Source organism: Acanthaster planci, linkage group LG05, assembly GCF_054643075.1.
Source record: "Acanthaster planci isolate LZ-2023a linkage group LG05, COTS_SCS, whole genome shotgun sequence".
NCBI classification, from domain to species: domain Eukaryota; kingdom Metazoa; phylum Echinodermata; class Asteroidea; order Valvatida; family Acanthasteridae; genus Acanthaster; species Acanthaster planci.
The window spans coordinates 16,957,373-16,979,672 of NC_141781.1; the positions used below are offsets into that span (position 1 = coordinate 16,957,373).

The window sequence follows — 22,300 nt, forward strand, 5'->3', positions numbered from 1 at the left end:
TCTGCTGAATAATTGCCACCCCTCTCTCATTTCAACTCTGCTAAGTGACCATCCACCGTTCCATAGTGTGATTTTGTGAAGTGTTTTGCTCATATTTTTGCCTAAGCCTACACCTTGAACTGAAACTGTCAAAATGCCAACCACTCCTGGAGCCACTAATACTGTTTCAAGCTCTAATGTCACAGATAAAAAAGCCACACATCAATCCACCATCTCCATTTAACGCAAATGCTAAAGATGCAGCCGAAGAGTGGAAGATGTGGCGTCAAATGTGGGACAATTACTGTGTTCTTACAAACCTGGCAAGTCAGACTGAGTCTTACCAGACTGCAGTGCTACTCCATAGTATTGGCACTGAAGGTGTTCGTATCTACAATGGCATGAAATTTGATGATGCAGCTGACATGCAGATCTGTTCTAAAATACTTGAGAAGTTCGACTCCCATTTCCTGGGTCAACGCCAGGAATTTTTCGAACGGTTTAAATTCAACAGACGTAACCAAGAAGATGGAGAGCCCATAGGGCAGTATATCTCCACACTTCGCACCATGAGCAAAACCTGTGGCCTATGTTCCTGCATGAAGGACAAGCTCTTAATGGACCACCTCCTGCTGGGGGTCCGTGATGACAAAATGAGAGAGAAAATGGTGGCCACACACGACCTCACACTGACAAAGGCCATAGAAATCTGCAAGGCAGTTGAGGTGGCAACTGTGCAAATGAAGGCCATGAAAACGGAGGAAACGGTGCACAAAGTGAGGCAAAAGAAATCTGACAAAAAGCCACGAAAGCCTAAGCAGAAAACTCCCCGCACACCTCCAGTCGATGAAGGCGGGAAACCGACATCTAAACGATGCAAATTCTGCCGTGGGAACCACCCAATGAAGAAAGAGCTGTGCCCAGCCTGGGGCCGCACATGTGATTCATGCGATGTGAAAAACCACTTCAGGAAATCCAGAGTGTGCAAAAATCACCGCATCCATGCAGTTGATGAAGATGGCTACACTTCTTCATCAGCAGAGAGCGTGAGCTGTGTCACCACTGATGTCAACTCAGTCACTCACGACAGCAAACCTGTTTTCTGCACCATGGAAATCAAGGGTGAACCTGTTAAGTTGCAAGTGGACTGTGGCGCAACTGTCAATTTGCTTCCCAAGAAATATGCACCAGAGTTCAATCCTGCCAAAATTGAGCTCAAAATGTGGAACAACTCCTGTATGACTGCAGTCGGTAACAGCATCATAAAGCTTCGCAATCCAGTGACACAGAAGAAGTACGAGGTGAATTTTGTGATCGTGAGCGAGAACCTGACACCTCTCATAGGTCGGAAAGCTGCTGGACAGATGGGGCTCATTACCATCAACTATGACAAGTTCTCGCAGGTTTACGCTGTTACCCCAACTCATGCTGACTTTGTTGGTGAATATCCTGATGTCTTCAATGCGTCAGTCACTGATACTCTGCCTGGTCGCAGAGTACACCTCACTGTTAGCCCGGATGCAGAACCTGACATACGTCCTGCACGTACAGTTCCTGAAGCCCTGAAGCCCGCTGTGCAAGCTGAGATAGAAAAACTGACAAGCCGAAATGTGTTGGCTGAAATTGACGAGCCAACTGACTGGGTCAGTCAAATGTCTGTGGCAAAGAAGAAGTCTGGCTCAGTCAGGATCTGCATCGATCCAGGCCCCCTGAATAAATACCTCATGAGGGAGCACTACACACTCCCAGTATTGAACGACGTTCTACCAGAGCTGAATGATGCCACTCATTTCTCAATCTGCGATTTGAAAGATGGCTACCTTCACTGTGAGCTGGATGAAGAGTCCAGTAAGCTGACAACTTTTGCTACACCATGGGGCAGATACCGTTGGAAACGGTTACCATTTGGCCTGAAAGTAAGCAGCGAGATCTTTCAGAAGAGGCTACATCAAGCTCTAGATGGTCTAGAGGGCGTCCGCTGTGTAGCAGACGACATCATCATATGGGGCAGAGGCACTGAAGAGCACGACCTTCGTGTTCGAAAGTTACTCCAACGATGCCGGGAGAAAGGCATCATCCTCAACAAAGAGAAGTCCCACTTTACTGTGCCTGAGGTACGTTTCCTTGGTCACATAGTCTCGAGCAATGGCCTCAAAGTTGATCCTTCTAAGATAGAGGCTGTACTCAACATGAATCCCCCAAGGAGCAAAGATGATGTCGACAGGCTGAGAGGCATGGTGAACTACCTGTCAAAATTCCTTCCATGTCTATCACAAGTGATGGAACCAACCAACGCACTCACTCGCAAAGGTGTTGAGTGGTCATGGAATGCCTGCCATGACAAAGCTTTCTGCAAGCTGAAAGAATTGCTGACTGAAGCCCCAGTCCTGACATACTTCAACCCTGAGAAGGAGCTAGTCATTCATACTGATGCCAGTGATAGAGGAATCGGGGCTGCCCTACTTCAAGATGGAAAACCACTCGCATATGCCAGCCGAGCCCTGAGCGATACCGAAACCAGGTACGCTGTCATTGAGAAGGAGATGCTAGCTGTGGTGTTCGCACTTGAGAAGTGGCACCAGTACACATATGGACGGCCTGTCACTGTCTACTCTGATCACAGGCCACCGGAGAGCATAGTGAAGAAACCCCTTGACAAGGCACCTCGTCGCCTGCAGGGAATGCTCTTGCGAGCATTGGCCTATGATGCTAACATAAAGTATCTCCAGGGAAAGAAGAACCTGATTGCTGATCCCCTTAGCAGATCATTCCTACCCTATGCGCCTGGCCAAAAGGAGTTTGAAACCGTGAATGCACTCCAGTATCTGACCCTACCTGAGGAGCGGGTACACGACATCAAACAAATGACAGCCAGTGATGATGTTCTTCAACTCTTGAAGAAATGCATCCAGGAGGGATGGCCAGAGCACAAAAATCTACTTCCTATGCTGGTCACACCATACTTCTCCGTCCATGACGAGCTCTGTGTCCATGATGGCCTAGTGTTTCGAGGTGAACGACTTGTGATCCCGAAAGCCATGAGGCAGATCATCAAACAAGATCTTCATCTGGGGCATTTGGTGTGGAGGGCACTTTGAGACGAGCAAGGGAATATGTCTTCTGGCCTGGCATGACCGATGAAATCCGTCAATGGATCGAGTGTTGTGAGACATGCCGAGAGTATGAAATATCCCAAGCCCCCCCCCCCCCACTGATGTCCCACGACATACCTGAACGACCCTGGGAAAAACTTGGCATCGATCTTTTCCACCATGATGGAAAAGACTATCTCATCACTGTGTGTTACCTGTCCAACTCCTGGGAGGTGGATCGTCTGCATAGCACAACAGCCAGATCAGTGACAGCCAAACTGAAACATCATTTTGGCAGATATGGCATACCAGACACCATCATCAGTGACAATGGTCCACCGTTCTCGTCAAAGGACTTTGATGACTTCACACGACACCTTGGAATCAAGCACATCACTATCTCCCCATACAACAGCAAGGCAAACGGAAAGGCTAAGTCTGCAGTGAAATCCGCAAAAAAGTTGCTGAAGAAATGCAGTGCCACCGGCGAAGACGAAGACATTGCCCTGCTGAACATCAGGAACACTCCCACTCAAGGCGTTGACTCCAGCCCTGCTCAACGATTTCTTGGGCGGAGAACAAAGACGCTAATTCCAACATCACGGCGTCTACTTCAAGCCAGAGGTTCTGAGAGCAAACATGAGAGGAAACAGCTAGAGCTGAACCAGCAGAGACAGGCGAAATACTACAACCAGTCCACCAAAGACCTACCCCACTGATTCAAGGTGACACGGTACGGATGAAGCCTTTCAGGCAAGGGGAAGACCATTGGAAGAAAGGACTCATACTTCGCAGACTTGATGAGAGATCCTATGAAGTGCTCCAAAGCGATCAGGTCTATAGACGTACTCGAGAACACCTGAGGAGGTCAAGGGACAGCCGGACTCCGGAACGCCCTAAGCCAGTAACCCCGAGCTCACTGACTACCACTCCTGACTGCCGACGGGATATCTCCATCAAACCAGACACAATCCCGGTCCCAGCCAATCCTGTCACACCACCACCACCACCTGTCTGCTCCAAAACCTCATCCTTGCCGGATAACCCGAACCCGACAACCACACCCACTGAAGCACCCAAACTGCGAAGATCCACTCGCACTCGACATGAACCACTAAAACTCAAAGATTATGTTCGACCATGATCCATAGTTTCCGAACAACAAAGATTTGACCAATTTTTCAGTCATTTTGAACCAAAACCAACTAAAAGTTTTGAAACTACACCGAAACCATACCAAAAGTTTTGGACTAAAAAAAAAAAAGTTTTGGAAGTGTTTTTCATGTTTTTGCATAAAAAAAATTATTGATGTTTGGCCCAATCAGTTAATTGTTCTTGCCATCAAGTTACTGTTACGCTTAAATGTTTAGTGCCAAAATGGAAGCATCAGATTGGAACGTTTAGAGGATCTGAAACAGTTTTTTTTTTTGCAGCTTACTCCGGAGATTGAGAATACTCCCCAAGAACTGTGAACTTTTGAACTTGGAACTCAATATTCATGGACTGTTCAATGCGATATTTTGACTTGTTGTTACTCAATGGAACTCAGTGTTATCTGTAAAATTTTGCATCCTTCACATCTCAAAAAGGGGAGGATGTAACAATATGTAATATGCATTATATTAATCCTGCACCTTCTAGCCAACAGAGGGCGCTGTTCAGAAAGTACGTTGCACTTTTACTCTTTTGTGAAACATGGCTGCTTCCAGAAAGTTCTAAGTCAAGTGTGAAACTTGTGTGATTCTTTGTGCCATATACCCACGCGTGAAACAATTATCATATGATCAGTCACATGAACATCATCACTATATCGCATAAACCAAAGTTACACTGATAAAAAAATCTCTGTTGAACATTCGTTTTAAATTATATTCACTGACTAATTTTTTGCCTTTACTTTTCCAGTACACACAAATTGTTCAAAATTGCAAAACAATGCAAAAAAGCCCTCTTTTCTGTTGGCAAACGGACAGATAAGCTCTCGTTTTTCTTTTTCTTCTTCTTTTACTTCTTGTGCCCATGCCTTTGTACACAGTTTTTCTCCGCGGCACTTTAGTCCCTCAGCAAGGGTCAATCTTCATCAAAGTTGCCTTAAGCAAAGACCCTGTTGCATAGATGTGCTGCGAAGCATGACGTCATGATGACGCCATCAAGTGATTTATTAATGATTTTTAAATATTTATTTTTCCCCATATGTTTTGTACACGTTTTTAAACGGCCAGAATGGCCTAGACTTCGGCCACTTCAGAAAATAAAACTTGGTACAAGCAAAGACCATCAGCATGGATTAATGTAGAAGCATAATGTCACTTAGGCATCATAATTAGATTTTGTATTTAATTTCGAAGATTTTATTTCGCCCATTGACTTTGTACACGTATAATCCAGTGACTTTACATTCAGTTTTGCTACAGGGCTTACGCAAGTCCGTTGCACGATCAGCTGACTTTTGACGCGATATCGTTGATTATTGGTTGTCGCACAGTCTTTGCATGATTTCAAGATAATTTGGCTAGAATTGTAAAAAATAGTTTGCGAAAAAAAACATGGGTTCAATCGGGACGATATTTTTGGGGTTCGGAAAACTCGACCGTTTGCCAACTCGATTTCGGACATTCGACCGTTGAGACAACTCGGCCGTCCGTGCGTAAAGAGAGTCAAGTCGTCCGTTGGGACACTGTCCCAATTGTTTTCTTAGGTCCTCTTGGGACTCCCCGGACCTGAAATTACACCTATTGAGTTCTTAATGAATTTTGCTTGATCAGAGGATTCCAAGGTAATCCCATAAAAGCTGAACTGAAACCAAATTCATGCACTGGCGCAAGAAATTGCAAAAGGAGTTGACACCGAATAGGCATGGTCGCTAGGGTGCACGTATAGTGAGGCGGGCAGGTGCGTTTGGAGGCTGGATGGATGATGTGCTGGAACTGGTTCTGGTAGGCAAAAGTATACGTACTACAAAACATTCTCAACTTGCAAGTTTTTGTCTGGACTTTCTGTGCTTAGAGGCACTGATGTCAGGGAAACAAAACTCACTCAAATTAGCTTTGAATTTGCACTGACATATCCCGAGAAGCTTGAACTCTGCAAATGGCCTTTTTAAGATTTGGATATGGTCACCTTATGTCCAAGTGATGAAAAAGGGCATTAACAGTGGTTATGTAACTAGTGGTATGTGTTCAGCACAATCTAGTGATTAATTATTCAATGGTTTTAGAATGATGGATTTTACTCAAAGGCATTTCAAATCAGGATGAAGCGCAATATATGTACATGAGCATACTGTACATTTGCAAGTTTTACGATTGCGCTGAACATAGGTGCCATCAAATTGACTAAAGTCCTTCACGGTGCATACCGTATTTCAAAACTCCAAGGACAAACCAAGTTATTTGGGGTTCACGGTACATGTGAAAATATCCAAACATTTATGAAATTAGAATGTAAACCTACGGTTATTTATACATGTCGATATGTACCGTAAGCTGATTACACGCAATAGTTGGATTTTCATATTTTACTTCCTACATACATATAGGTGCACTTTGTACTACTGCTGGAGTGAAAGCTAGAGATAAATTTGTTTTCCATGTTAGCTCCAAGCAATGGAATTCAACGTCATGAGGCATAAGTACCAACGATAGAGGAAGTTGCTGTATGTACCACAAAGCAAGGAAATTACTACAGGTGATGATGAAAAGGCCTACCGTTGCATACAGACAAATTGCAAGTTCTGATTTATGCAGTCATGATGTTGTGTGTACAATGTATGGGGGGGGGTAGATCCATGTACCACCATCATAAATGGTCCCCCCAGGCCATCAACATCAATATACCTGGTCCTCTGCTTTCTAACATTCATGTCCCCAAGTACTCCCCATTTAGTGAGAACACAAGGTTGCCATGCCATTGAATACATGTGCACATGTAAGCTGTAATTGCACGTGGTCAAGTTCTGATACAAGTTTTCCCATGCATCAACACATGAACTGCTGCACCTGTAATAAACACGTTTACCCTTGGCAATGATACAGATGTTTACCTGCACAGACATGAGGGCAGTCTTCACACAGTGGCCTCGGTATCAATGATGGATAAGAGCAGTCAAAGCAGGACTGATCATGAGAAGTATGAAAACAGCTCCATCAATCTACTGGGAGCAAGACTGCAACCAACTGGAAGTGAGATTTACTTGTATATGTACATATAAACACTAAAATTTATTGAAGAACAACTGCAGAAATTGTTCAAACTGGTCTTGGAAGAATAGTGCAAAGTTTACAGTATTTGAAAGATCCTGATGTTTTCAGTTGAACCCCATATCATTTGAAATGTCTAGAAATTTTCATAATGGAATAGAAGTTGGCAGTTTTTATATTATACACTTCAGAGAAATGTATGCCCTAAAACATGAGAGCAGATTTGTGCTTCATTTTTTCAAAATAACCAATATGCATATTTCATTGTTCCCCTAAAAGACAAAACTGTATTATTACTGGTTCACACTGTTTGATTATTTACATGATGCTATCAGCTGAATATTTCAATTTTCTCATTTGTTTTTTGTGTCTAGGCACCCTTCCAGCTGCTGTTGAAGTGAAAGCCGCATGTTTAGAATTCAACATAACTGCAGTTACATGTACATCAGATGTACGGCCATCCACACTGGCAGAAGCTGCTGCACAACCAAGCAAGGAAATTAACAGGTGATGGTGAAAAGGCCCACTGTTGCATTCACATACAGACAGATGGCCAGTTCTGGTTAATGCAGTCATGAATCAAAGTTTGTGTGTACAGTGTGTGTGTGTGTGTGGGGGGGGGGGTGTTCATCCATGTACCACCAACACTAATGGTTCCCCTATGAACAGCCACGTGGCCTGCTCCCCGCTCCTCTTTAACATTCAGGTCACCATATACTGCCCATTTAGTGAGAACGAAAGTTTTCAGCATTCAAAAGATCCTGATAAGTTCAGTTGGTCCGCATGTCATTTGAAATGTCTGGAAATTTTCATAATGGAACAGAAGTTGGCATTTTTTATATGATACACTTCAGAAAAACTTATGCCCTAAAACATAAGACCAGACTTGTGCTATGCAAATTTGTGCTTCATTTTTCAAAACACTCAATGTGCATATTTCATTGTTCCCCCAAGAAACAAAGCTATACTGGTTCACAATGGTTGATTATTTATGTGTTGATATCAGCTGAATATTTCAATTTCCTTATTTGTTTCTTGTGTCTAGGCAAGCTTTATACCGCCGCTGAAGTGAAAGCCACTTTTGTAATCCAACATAACTGCAGTTACATTTAAAGAGTGTTGTAGTCGAGACCATCGGAAGACCAGACACAAGACTAGACTCAAGACCATGCACGAGACCAGTCACAAATAAGAGGGTGAACAGTGACAAAGGAATCTTTTGTTGCGGTTCATTTGATAACTTGTGACTTAAATTCAGACAGGAGGTCTTGTGTTGGTCTTGTACTGGTCTTGAGTGGTCTTGTAAAGGTCTGAAGTGGTCTTAACTACAACACTGCATGTAGATCAGATGCACGGCTATGATCCACACTGAAGGAACCTGCTGTACGACAAAGGAAAGAAATTGACAGGTGATAGAGAAAGGCCTACTGTTGCATTGACATACAGACAGATTGCCAGTTCTGATTAATGCAGTCATGAATCAAAGTTTGAATGTGCAGTGTATGTGGGGGGTGCATCCATCTACCACCAACATAAATGGTTCCTTCATCAACAGATTACAGAAGAGTTTTTACCAGCACAGCACACAAAGGAAGTCTTTTGACACGTTGGTGTGGTCGATGGAATGCATTTCACACCGAGACTATTCTACAGAAGGCCTTAATCAAAATACCATGATTATCTCAAAAAAAGACTGCAACCAATAGGACCTTAGATATATAAATATATGTGTACATGTCGCCGCCATGTTTTATTCGAATGTGACAGGTCACTTTTGTATGTTATTCGTATAGCGCCCTCAGTTGGCTGTGCTCAGTCAACCATTCAGTGTGAGTTCATTTAGAGACCCCCTCTGGGCACTTGCAAGTTCATTTAGTGACCCCCTCTAGGCACCTTTGTAGTATATTGCCCTTTGTCTCATAACACACTCTTGTTTGTTTGTACGATTTATTCGGGTCTACTCCGTATAAAAGGCACGTGTCGGTAAACTTCCGATGGTCGTAATTATTGTGTAACGCGTCAAATACGTCGTCGCTCGGAATGGGCATCACGCAGTCGTAAAATATTTTTCGTACGGTGTAATACACGTGAAAGTTAAATAAAGCCGAGACGTACGGATTAGGGTCGGACAGCAGATCAAAACCCACACCGCAGGCCGTCGTCGCGCAATAGACCGCGAAATTAAATTGATTTTGGTAAAACGATATCGACTCCGGACTAGACCACCTATTTACCGCTTCATCCGTTGTTACTTTCGGTAATTAATACGCGTGCGTTAAATTTGGAAACTCGGCTGTAAAGGAATTGTCTTCGTTTACTAAAATATTTAGACTACTAAAATTGCCTCCCATTTATTTTAAAAGAATTTAAAAAAAAAATCTTTACAAGTCTTTTACAGGTGCCGTCGGAATAGTCGCTTCTCGATAAGTGGGGGGATTCTCTTCGTACTCCCTCCGGTCGTTCTCACTTCGTTCATACTTAACCAACTTTGTAAAACTTATTTGCCAAGTTTTTTCATAAGATCTTTTTTTAAAACCGCTGCCCGTTCATTGGCTAGCGCTTCTGCTCTTTCGTTGACTTGACGTTCAAATTCTTCTTTGGTACTCGCTTTGCTCGCTTCCAATTTTGTAGACGTACGTGATCTAATCTTTTCTTTCATCTCGTTAAACTTTTTCAGCTCGGATAAAATAAGGACAAATTCTTCATGGGATATGTCACCGTCTTCAATCGCGTGAGATACGTATTCTTCGATGGTGTTTAATTTAGCGTCTGCCAACATTCTAATTTGATCGTGTATTTTAGTTTTGTGGGTGAGTCTACGGGAGGCGTACTTTAGAATCGCGTAAGCGCCAAACGCACCGATAGCGATGCCTTCCATCACAAGTCCAACGGGACCGGTAACGACGCCCAAAATGGCGGGAATGCCTACGGCTGCCGATGTGGCGCCCAGTGCTTCTACTCCATATTCCACATACCCGAGCGCGGTTAAAAGTCGTTTGATCTTTTTGTAACTATTTTCCCTCGCGTCGCGTTCTCTTTGGATTTGAGATTTAATTTCTTCGATCTTTCTGAGTCTGTAAACCTTTGTCTCTGCTTGTTCAGTCGAGTTTAAAGTCAACTCCGGGTATATGTTAGTCGTCATCCTATTACTTTTATAATTACGCGTTTTAAAAAATGTCTAACTCGATTAAAATTTTGCCGATGTTATTTAAGAGCTCGCCTCTGTCGTTTTTAACAGAAAAAGTCAATTCACGAATGTTCCTGTCGATTAACTTTTTAGGCGTTTCACAGTGATTACGGGTGCGAGGCTCGGTAGCTATCACGTACAGCAAGTCTAAAGTCCGCCCGTTATAAAAGTTGTCAAATGTATTTAATTGTTTGCAATGAATAAACGCGAGTTTCAAGGGGTTTAAATCGTACTTGCCTTCGTAAATAACGTTGGGTAAAAGTTTTATTTTGGGTAAGTTTAATAGCTTGGACACTTCTTTGTTTAGTCGCAACTTGAGATTGGGGTCCGTAATGGCCAAAGTGACCCGTTTAGATCCCGAGTGAACCTTAAAAGAAACGCCTGGTATCGAGTTTAACAAAAAGTAAAACCAGTCTATGCCGTAATAACCGGGAGATACCACGATGCTTCCTCTTTGACCCTGAGGTAATGGTTCGGATGAGCTTCGCGAATAAAGTCTGTCGTATATAGGCCCAGTTAGCCCCGTCAAAAACAGTCTTTTAGTTAATTCTCTTCTGGGTCTCCTGGGGGAGTTGGTGGTGGTGGTAGGTCGAGTTGGTGGATTCCCTTCGTAGATTTCATCTAAAGCTTGTCTTTGCCCCTCGAGCAGTGAAGCTGATTTAATTTTTTTATCGTCGAGATCAAAAGCTAAACGAGCTCGCGTTTCTGATGGTTGTCTTTGGTTTAACTGATCTTCTAAGGCTGCGATTTCTTGGTTTAGCTGCTCAATTTCATCAGCGATGATTCTGATTTCTTCCGCTAACTCGCCTCTTTTATTTGCTTGGATCAATCTGTTTTTAGCTGTTTGTACTAATTCTGGATTGGGAGATGAGTCCGTTCTTTGCACTGAGGGTATACCGGGCGGTCGTTCGCCAAGTACCCCCGCTGGCCTACCGTCCAAATTTGTATCCCACTCAATTTCAGTGGCGTTTGTTACGTTAAAATATCCAGCTTCAAACTGAATATTCTTTACTCGGACGACTTTGTCGCCTTTGGTGTTGTTGATCTCGTTTTCAATCTAAACGTCTGCGGGTTCTCGGTCAAGTGAAAAGTGTGAGTCTCCATTTTATTATATACGTTTTATACGTCTTGTTTGGCGAGGTTAAACTTCTCCATAGCGTTTTCCCAGTGCTTATCCGAGACTTGAAAAAGGTCTTTCACTTTAGATTCGGTTTCCCCAGTTGTGTCTTGATAACACACCGCGATTAAAGCCTTCAACGGTTTACCTCTAGAGATCTTACCGTTTAAAACTTGGTTCAACTTGTATTCTATTTCACCCGCTTCGCCGTTTTTAAAAGACAGATTATACTTCTGCAACGTTTTTCTCGATTTTGGCGGCTTAGGTTTTTTCCAAACGTGATGATTAAAGTACCGATCTCCCATATCTGCTGGGGTGTACGAGGAAACCCACCCAAGAATTTGACCACAATTTTTACACGCGTATCTTTCATCTATTTCAAATATTTGGTGATCGCAAGGCGGTCTCGGTTGGACATTTCTCGTTGCCCCAATTATGTGTACTTCCTTTCTATTCAACAAGTGGCAAAGTTCCGCATCAGTCATTTTATATAAGGGTTTATTTATTTAAAGTAAAAAAAAAATTAACCCCGGTTGATATAACCCAGGTTAAATTGATTTTTCAAATTTAATCGTCTTTTAATTCAAATCCGCTAAACGCTTGCAACGCCGACTTACTCGAAATTAGACCGTCGTTTCTAATTTTCAACATTGCCGCTGTCACTCTATACCTGACACTGGCTCCGCAAGACAGTGAACCGTGGGTACCGTAGTATACGTCTTTTGCACAAATAAATGATTGTGCGTCGCATCTCTTATTGATAAATTTATCGATATTTGACGAGTTGATAGATCTTTTTTTGTGATCAAATAGCGAAGCAAAGGGATCTATTTTAACGTACATTTGGTTTTTAGCCGTATAAGGCGGTTTAACTACATATTCGATTTTGTTCAATTCATCGATATCGTGACTGGCTTTGTAGGCATTTACGGTGTTAGACGGGAGATTAGACCCTTGAGACTCGATAAATTTATAAACAGCCAAATTTATGTGATCGAGTACGCTTGCCGTAGGTGATTGTATCTGGTAACAAATTTGACGGCCCTGGGTGTTTTCGGGCGTTTTATCTCGAGTGCCATATTTGTAAAGTGGGTTTATACTGTAACAGGGTTCTGTCGTCATAATCAACAGGTGTTTGTTTTGGTCGTTGTGATGGTAAAAAAATGGGTGAAGTGTAGATCCCTTCTTTAACCACAGGATTTGAAATGATTAATTTACTCGAGTCAAAGGGGCCATAGGTAACATTGGGATCGCAGTTGTCGACATTTAGGCGCTCGTGGTCGTCTGAAACGATAAATACTTGAGTTGACATGGTTCTTATTTATAATTAGGTTTCTAAAATTTTTCTCATTTTTATTCGGGTGGGATTTCTGTCGCGAGTTGTTTACAGCCGAGGTCAAAAGTTGAGTGGAAATCCCCCGTTTTTGGGGGTCGATGTACTACCCAGGGGTGTTGAGCAAAAACGGGGGTTTCACGTCATTCCAGGATTTTCCCATTTTTTCCCACCAAAAATGTTTCGACGAGTTTTTGGGTCGATGTACTACCCAAGGGTTTTGAGCAAAAACCGGGCAAAAAGGGGCGTGTGGTCCAGAACTCTCAGTTTCCTACTACTCCTCCTCCCACTACTAGAACAAGAGGTGGCCGTGTCAATGTCATCGGAACTCTCTGATTGTAGATTCTCACAGTCAATGTCCTGGTCATGTACAACTACATCGGATTCATCACTGTCAAAAATAGTACTGGCAATTATTGTGTCGACATTCATTTCACTTTCAGCACTCCGCCGCCTAGTTTCAAGGCTTTGCAAGTCTTTCCTTTTGCGTGTCATTGTTTTCTTCCATTTTCTGTCAACAAATGCTTCACAGATCATCTTTCTGTCAGACCTTTGATCCTCAAGAAATTTGTACTCCATGTCAGTCATTTTCAGCTCATGTGAACTTTCTAACTTCTTCTTGATTTCTTCGTCTGCGCAGAAGACATCAAAAAGCTTGACTGCTTCCTTATTGAAATCTGCCACATTTTGAAAGTACCGCTTATTCTTTCTGGCTTTTCTTGTTTGACACAGTGAAATAAATTCCATGTAAAGTGCCAAAATGTGCTTCTGTATGTGCTTGACATGAATGGTGTACACATTACAGTACAGCCAACGCTCTTGAAGAAGTTCTGCTAGTTGTCGTGCAGCATTATCTTTAGATCTCTGGACTTGTCCTGCTCTTTTTGGGCTCAGCAGATGCAGCATACTTTGGACGATGTCTCTTTTCGTTGGCAGTACTCCGTGTGGAAATTCTGCTCTTTCATGATAATCTACATCGCCCAACGTTCTTTTTGTCTGTGATCGGGTGTTTATGTTTGCCATAGCTGAAGCCTGCAGTGTCTCACAGAAAGATGAAATACATGTACATGTGCTAAAAATGCTGCATCATATTCATAATCTATAGTGCAGCTCCACCATTGAAGGGAATTAATATTTTTCCAGAAGCAGGCCAAACTCCAAAGACATGCTCGTACAAAGATCCTCTTAAGTTGTTACAAATAATGCTCCAGCAGTTTCCATGCACACATGTATGCACCCAAAAATACACAAAAACCATGAAAACTTACCAACTGAGAAACAAAAGATATCAGGAACAGCTGATACTTGATAATGATAGTGTCACCCAGGCAGTATGGCAAACAAACACTAGTATTGACTAGTAACCGTCAATATATGATTATATATAACGGTTTTGCCCTTACCCAACTATATTAGTAAGCACTGTATGCTCAGTGCATGTCCGAGAGCTTGCGAAAAACCTTCACAAGCTTACTCGGGTGGGACTCGAACCCACGACCTCCTGCTTACTAGTGCAGATGTCTTAACCACTCGACCACCGAGCTTGCAGGGGTCGGTTGGCCAGTCCGTCAATATATGCTTACTCAGTAGACACGGAGTCTAGGAACCTGACTGAAAAACTGAGTGAAACTAACAATAGAGGGCGCTCTTCATTCCAAAACTTTAGGGGGTGTGTACAGAGGGGTTAAACTTTTCAAAATGCTATTTCAAAGTTTTAATTTGGTTTCCGATAGCCCTCTACATATTTTAAAGGGGGCACGATATCTAAATGCCAAAAAACCCAAAATAATACCACCCCCCTACTATAAGGCACTATATCTCCTAAAGTATATGTCAGATTGCGTTCAAAATCTTAAAAAGGGATTGTTTAAGAGGAATACTGACCTCATGTGATGATGACATCATCCGGGACAAGTCACGTGACATTAAAGGTGCACTCTTTAAAGCCCTATATCTCCTGAAGTACATGTTCTTTCAGGTTGAAACTTGGTAGATAACCTGGAAGAGAGGTGTTATATACGAAAATGACTTGATATGATGATGTTTTAGTTGTTCAAATGTACAAAAGAATGCGAAAAAGCCTTTTGTTCTGTTGGCAAACAGACAGATGACCCCCGGTTTTTGTTTTCCTTTTTCAGACACTTTATTGTGACGGGGTAGTTTTATTCATCCGATCGATTTGAAACTTGGTAACCTTAAGATATTTATGTGAGGTAGGTCCTAGAAGAAATTCGTGGTGATGATGTCATCACTTGATTTATTTCTGAATTTTGAATATTTAATTTTTTTTAGTATGTTTTGTATACGTTTTTCTACTAAATTATTGTGTTACTTGAATTAGGTACGTTAAAAAATAATTGACTGAGTACTTAGCAGACCTTCCAACAATTACAAGGATAGTCCAAAGCCAAATCGTCACAATGACGTCATCATGTGACAAGTCACCTGACATTAAAGGGACACTTGCTTAAAGTGCTATATCTCGGGAAGTACATATATGATTCGGTTGAAAATTTGTGTGTAGTTGGAAGGGGAAAGGTTTCAGACGTAAACTGAACCGATGTGATAATGACATCATCAAGTGAAAAGTCACTTGACTTTAAAGGGGCACTCTTTAAATCACTATATCTCGTGAATTACGTGTCCAATTTTCTTGAAATTTTGTATATAGCTTGAGAGGGAAGGGTTTGAGACCTAATTTGACCTGATGTGAGTAGGAAGTCATCGACTGACAAGTCAAGTGACATTAAAAGGGCACTCTTCAAAGCTATGTATCTCGCGAAGACCATGTCCCATTTGGTCGAAACTTTGCAAACCATGTTCCATTTATCAAGATGACATGGAGTTTCCATATTCCACTGTACTGTATTGTTCATTTGTACTTGTGCAATATTAAATATTTACAAATGGGTCATTTGGGAGACATTTGTTGTTAAATTTTTCAGCATTAGGGAGACACTGGCTTTTAGGGAGACATTTTTCAGACATTTCAGTGTCTCCTTATTTTCAAACTACCAGAAGGAGGCCGAATTTTACCGTCCATATTTTGAGAGACGATAGTTTAGGGCCTAAAATGAAAACATACAAAGTTTGTTTCAGATCAGATTAGGGAATATTGAATTATGGGACAGTAAAGTTGGAAAACTTTTGCGCAAGTTCTTATGGGAATGTCTCCCTATTGACCCATTAGCGGTAATTATAATATCGTAAGTACTTGGTCAAGAATTTCGTCACTGGTTTTCAGGTTTCAGGTCAATAAAACCAGGGCCGAAGCAACTATGTTTGTACACAAACACATTTCTCGTTTTTCATCATCTCTTTTTTCAGACTCTTTTTTGTGGCAGGGTCACAGTTTATTATTATAGTTTATTTATCCGATGGATTTAAAACTTTTTAGATCTTTAGATATTCATGACAGGTTGGTCCTAGCAGAAATTCCTCATGATGACTTCATTATGTGATTTATTTTTGAATTTTGAATATTTACTTTTTCCCATATGTTTTGAAAACGTTTTTCTACTAAATTACCGTTTTACTTGAATATTGCTACTGTTCAGAAGATCTGATTGACTTCATACTTGGCAAACCTTCCGACAATTAGTTAAGGATAGTTCGACACCATAATTGTCATGATCACGTCATCATATGATTTATTTTTAAATTTTGAATGTTTAATTTTGCCCATATATATAGGTCTTTTACATGGTTTTCAGCAGGAACACTGCTTTTGCACTGCTATCGATTGACTGATTTCGTGTTAGGGGCACACATTAAGGCCACAAGCTAGAAAAGGTTCCTGTACAAGTCCCCATTATGAAGGCATCAGCGGCAAGTCACGTGACATTATAGGGACACACTTTATGTGCTTTATCTCGTGAAGTACACCCCCGATTTGATTGAAACTCCGTGTATAGCTCAAAGGGGAGGGGTATGAGACCAGAATTGACCTGTGATTATGACGTCATCTTGGGAAAAGTCAGGTGACATTAAAGGGGCACTTTTACGTGCTATATCTCGTGAAGTACATCTCTGATTGGGTTGAAACTTTGTGTATAGCTCAAAGGCGAAAGGGTTTGACCCAAATTGACCTGATGTGATTGTGAGTCATCACGTGACAAGTCACATGACATTAAAGGGGCACTGTTTAAAGTGCTATATCTTGAGAACAAGAGGGCAAGGGTTTTAGACACAAAGTGATCTGATGTGATGATCGGATGACAAGTCACGTGACTTTAAAGGTGCATTTTATAAAGCCGAATATCTCATGAAGTACATGTCCCATTGGATTGAACTTTGCAAATAGCTAGAAAGAGAAGGTTTCGACATGGAAATTGATTTCATCTGATGGTCACATCATTAATAATAATAATGATAAATTAAAATTTATATTGCGCGGTCTCCATGACAATTATCAAACGCGCATTACACAAAATATTTGTAATATTACTTTAAAAAGACAGCTAAGACCACTTAAAAAAATTAAACTAGCAGAGAAAAATTGTTGAAAGAACAATGATTCAAATTTACAATTTCCAGCATTTAAAAATTAACATTAAACTTAATTAAAATGATAGGTCTTTACTTTATGCTTAAAAATAGAGAGGGATTGTGATTGTTGGATATCGGCAGGCAACTTTCGGCAGGAAACTTTCTGCAGGAAATTGATTTCATCTGATGGTCATATCATTAATAATAATAATGATAAATTAAAATTTATATTGCGCGGTCTCCATGACAATGATCCGACACGCATTACACAAAATATTTGTAATATTACTTTAAAAAGACAGCTAAGACCACTTAAAAATAATTAAACTAGCAGAGAACAATTATTGAAAGAACGATGATTCAAATTTACAATTTCCAGAATTTAAAAATTAAAAAGAGATAGGTCTTTACTTCACGCTTAAAAATAGAGAGGGATTGTGATTGTTGGATATCCGCAGGCAACTTATTCCATAACTCAGGGGCTGCATATAGAAAATATCTGCCTCCCAGTGTTTTTAAAAAGTACACTTGGTATAATCCAATTACGCTTTATTATTAGAACGTATACAATAAGCCTTCCTAACACCATGTGACACACCGTGTAAAGCTTTACAAGTTAAAAGAAGCATTTTAAAATCTTTGCGGAATTTCAGTGGGAGCCAATGTAATTGACGCAAGACCAGTGTTATATGGCTGAATTTCAACAAAAAGTTGCCCTGCCCCTCTCCCCCAAATAAAGCCCAAGAGTTACATATAATCTAGTTAATTTATTCTTTTTCTAGTATGTGTGCATTATTTCCTTTATTACAGCAAGGAAACCTTAACACCTGGAGGTTTATTCAATTCCTTTAACTTCACTTCATATTCAAGGCGTAGAGCTACAATCGATCATTTGCCTACATTAAGTGCCAACTTCATAACGCACCTAAAACCTGCAGATTAAAACTAATGCAAAAGTATTCATTACAAGAAGTCAACGTCCACAGATATTTTTTCTGTCCCATTTCCCGTCGAAGATCTTGCAACAATCACAAATCAATTTAGCCTTATATTTCGACAGCAATGATTGCAGCACAAGTGGGTAGTGGACCAGTATATATGCAGCAGCAACAGCAGTGACGATTTATTAAACCTTTTGGTGTCAAACCTATACGCACGGCTTCTCCGTGGTTTGACTCACGACGGACCTTGATACTGTTAGTATCTCACACGAGTGTTATTAAGAGATAAGGATCAATCAAGGTTGACTCTACACGAGAAAATATATTTAAAAAATTTGACCACGCTGATAAAATGTAGCTATTATGGGATCTCAGGCCTGGAGCCGTTCATTACACTTGCCCTACACATGTAATTAGCTAGACTCAAACAGCACATCAGGGCAAAGTTACGGGAGTAAACTCTAATTTTTGGTTCTCGTTATTCGCAACTAGACTAATGGCAACTATTATTGTTTCTCCAAGTTCGAGCCTTATGGACGAACATGTGGCCATCTCAGTGGTTGGGCTAGTACCGCACTGTCCAGTTACCATCCGATCGCATGTCACAGAGATCACCAAGCGATTTCATGCCTGGGCACACCTCATTGCCGATGGGGACGGTATAATTTCTCTGGATAAGGACCCCTCAATTAGTGGCACCTACACAGGTATGTTTTTTAGATTGACCGACCGACTGATGCATCACAGCTTACAGTTTTGTAAATCACAGAGTCTTTGGCTAAGACTCATCAGTAAAATGTCTATGGGTCACAGAATCGTTTGGATTGCTTAGGATAGTCACTGCATGCTCACACTCGCACCTCACAGTACCAATGCAGCGTTTCATGGGAATGTCCAGAAGACACCCATCGCTAACCCCCGTAGGATGTGTAAAAATCATATTAGAATTTGAGGGGTAAGGACTGTGAAGCTCTAAAAAAAAACGGGACAGGCAGTTTTTGCTTGGGCAATATTACCCACCAGAAACCCACCCATGCACACACTGCAGATGGAGGGCATACTTCCCAGTGTATCAGAAAGAGCACAATTTGTCCATGTAAGTGCAGGCTATAACACTCAGGACAACACACACGAGTTCTTGGTTGTTTGGGCCAATAAATTAGGTTGCGTAATTGGTATGCTGCTATAGGGTACAGCATCAAAATGGTATAAAGTCTCAAGAAAATGGCTTGTGCAGCATATGATAACTTAACTTGGCTACAGCTTCATTTGACAAAAGTCTTTGATGTTCCTCCAAGTTCGGGTCGGCAGTGCCTTGGTGCAAGCTGCTTCGATGTCGTGTTTGCCAGGAACTTTCCTCAGGCTGCAAGAATTTGCGCATGCCTTCTTGGAAGTCTGTCTTCTCTGCTGTAGTCCAGGGACGGTGCATCACTTGTCTTGAAGGTGGACAGGGCTCCCTTCTGGGTGGTACAGCATCGCCAGGAAGCTTTCTATTAATGTAGAGGCAAGAAAAGGTGTCACAAATGTAAGTGACAGACAGACAGCCAGGCAGACAGACATCCAGCCCGCCCAACTTACCGACAGACAAACAGAGTCGCCAAATCTTACCGTTTTCGAACGGATTCATCGCTAGAGTTCTTGTTGCTGTCACTGCTGTCCCTACTGTCGTTGCTGTCCTCTTCACCGGCGAAGCCGTCTGCAGTAAAAAAAATCTCTGAAATCCATCAGTTAAAGTACACATTTTGGAACAGTTACCTGTGGGGTAATTGAGGGAGGTTGCTGGCAAAACTCGATAATTATTCCTGGAGTTCTTTGGGCAAGATACATTAATTGGGGTCATTTCGCGCCTCTTCTTTCTTTGCATTGATCTGTTCTTCCTTTGGTGGGATCGGGAGGAAAGATAATGTTTCAGGCTGGGTTTTATGCCGTAAAAAGTTTGACTCTTGGTTTTGTTGAGGTAGTTTGAAGTCAAGCGTTAGATAGATGGGGCATGGGAAACACCGTTGGAGTAAAGCATGCCCTTACATCCATCTACATGCATTTTGCCCAGGATTTGCCCTGCTGGGACGGCAGGTTGCTACTCTCCAAGCTCAGGAAAAATCTCGACATTTTGGTGACCCGCAGTACAGTATCTGGCAACTGGTATTCGTGATATACCCGCAGATCGTGGCCAATGATGTTGGCTAGAGTTTTGAGCTGATGTTCCTTTAATGCAAGAATCTTAGATGCAGTTGCTACATGTTTGCAAAGTTTGTTGGACAAGATGCAGGATATATTGTTAATGCCAGCCTTATCTGCATATGCCCTTAAACAGTCACTCCTTCGTATATGACCTTTCCCGCCATAACAACATCTTGCAAACAAGAAGTTGTTGTCCTCGGCTACTCCAGCTTGATGGCTCTTTGCAACTAGAGCATTCGGCAACGCTATTGCCTAAATGCTTATGTAGTATGTTGAGGGGGCTCCGCGTAGAGCCGGGGTATCAATTGTCTCTTGACAGACGAACAGATGCCCTGAGACACGGCTGTCTGATTTTGATGATTCTGGCATTTATTCCAGCTCTCCCAAAATTTGAGTAGACTTCCAGTCAGTCACAGCAGGTACAGGTAATAAATGATGTGAAAGTGATGAGTATCCCCCCTGATTCAAGAATTATCCCCTGGCAAACATATAGTGGTGAGTCTTCCCTCGTGACACTCAGGGCGCCATGTCGTTTTCCAGTGTTAGCAACATGTAACAACAACCCAACTCCCCAAAAAGACAACTTTTTACGTACGTTCCAACGGAAGACCCCAATTCTATTGTTCTCCCTGACCCGAGGTCACACACCGTCTTCCCAGATACAAGGTCTATTTTTAGAACATACATACAGATACCAGGTACTCAATTTAGAACAACGGAGCGCCCTCTCGTGATATAAATACAATTTACCAACGAGTTCAATAGTCAAATGTGTATGTGCTTAATAATGAAACTTATTTGTTGCTGAAACCCTTCCGCTACATCCTCCCCTACTTTAACGATCTGCGCCTGAAGATCGCAGGGATTACTAATCAATACAAATTATGATTTTTTTTAAACAATTTCAGTTAAATAAACAGCAGAACAGACCATGTAACACAATGTGTCCATTTGTACAATGATAACTCTTGCTACTCTTAGCAAAGCAGAATACTGACATACATCAAGTTAGAAAGTAGACCCAGAGGGTTTTTTTTTTTATCAATTTACAAAACTCGAAATTCAAAAAACTTAACAAGCCGGCTGAGTGTCTTCTCGTAATGCATCATACCCAACTGGTTTAAGTGTACCCCGTCAAGGATAAAGCTAGGATTTCTCAGGGACCTGTGTCGCCACAGCCACCATCTATCCTCTGTGAATGTTGAACACTCTAGCAACTCATTGAAACATTGTACTCTTTCATTGAACTCTTCTAATGAAACTTGGTAACTTCTCATGCCACTTGTTCGTGGTAAAACGGGTAAGAATACAACAACCTCTGGCGTAATACCCCAACTTGAAAACTCTTTAACTAATTTACACATAGAGACATGTACCGCCTCCGGACTATTCTCCCTAGAACACAGATCATTGGTTCCCAGATCAAGAATAAGCACCTTAGGTGAAGCCTCCCTAAGTTGATTCAAATATCGCTGAGGGTCTCTTAGCACACGGCCAATTGTGAGACCACCCTCCCCAAAGGAACAGTTTTGCCTCTCTTGCCAACTATTTCGACAACACGGAGCATCTTGCACAGGTGGCGTTCTAAATCACTCAAGAGGCATTCTCCTACAGTTTTAATGTGCTGTGCTTGTAGAAATCTTCAAGTTTCATATTGGAAACCTCCCCCTGCCTTCTTCAGTTGAACATGATGAGATGACACTGAGTGGCTTCATTCAATTTCTGCTAAGCCGATCTGATTGTTTTCCCCGAACACACTAAAGGAGTTGAAATTCCCGGTTGC

The 22,300-nt window shown here is 41.7% G+C and overlaps 2 protein-coding genes, 1 long non-coding RNA gene and 1 pseudogene across 5 annotated transcripts in view; 2 read left to right on the top strand and 2 right to left on the bottom strand.

Moving 5' to 3' along the window:
- The first annotated feature begins 6,614 nt into the window (after nucleotides 1–6,614).
- Nucleotides 6,615–8,445, top strand: LOC110987940 (uncharacterized). Its single transcript, XR_002599350.2, has 4 exons — nucleotides 6,615–6,758; nucleotides 7,106–7,252; nucleotides 7,645–7,777; nucleotides 8,316–8,445. It is a non-coding gene; the product is annotated as an uncharacterized LOC110987940 (long non-coding RNA).
- Nucleotides 8,446–12,923: 4,478 nt separating this feature from the next.
- Nucleotides 12,924–13,943, bottom strand: LOC147799130 (uncharacterized). The gene has a single exon (XM_087136830.1). The coding sequence runs from the start codon at nucleotides 13,928–13,930 to the stop codon at nucleotides 13,115–13,117; it is 816 nt and encodes a 271-aa protein (XP_086992956.1). The 5' UTR covers nucleotides 13,931–13,943; the 3' UTR covers nucleotides 12,924–13,114.
- Nucleotides 13,944–15,015: 1,072 nt separating this feature from the next.
- The window catches only part of LOC110987941 (bile acid-CoA:amino acid N-acyltransferase-like), a 68,174-nt gene continuing 60,889 nt past the window's right edge, over nucleotides 15,016–22,300 (top strand). The window contains exons 1-2 of one of the 3 annotated variants that reach the window (XM_087136828.1): nucleotides 15,016–15,120; nucleotides 18,859–19,043. In XM_087136828.1, the coding sequence (XP_086992954.1) occupies nucleotides 18,869–19,043 (175 nt within the window). In that variant the 5' untranslated portion in view covers nucleotides 15,016–15,120; nucleotides 18,859–18,868. Of the gene's footprint in view, nucleotides 15,121–17,682; nucleotides 19,044–22,300 lie in introns of those variants that run through there. The other 2 variants (XM_087136829.1, XM_087136827.1) reach the window with 2 other exon arrangements.
- LOC147799131 (uncharacterized) lies at nucleotides 19,695–22,170 on the bottom strand (annotated as a pseudogene).

Coding starts and splice junctions, on each gene's coding strand:
- LOC147799130 (XM_087136830.1), bottom strand. CDS start 13,930: ATGGCAAACATAAACACCCGATCACAGACAAAAAGAACGTTGGGCGAT.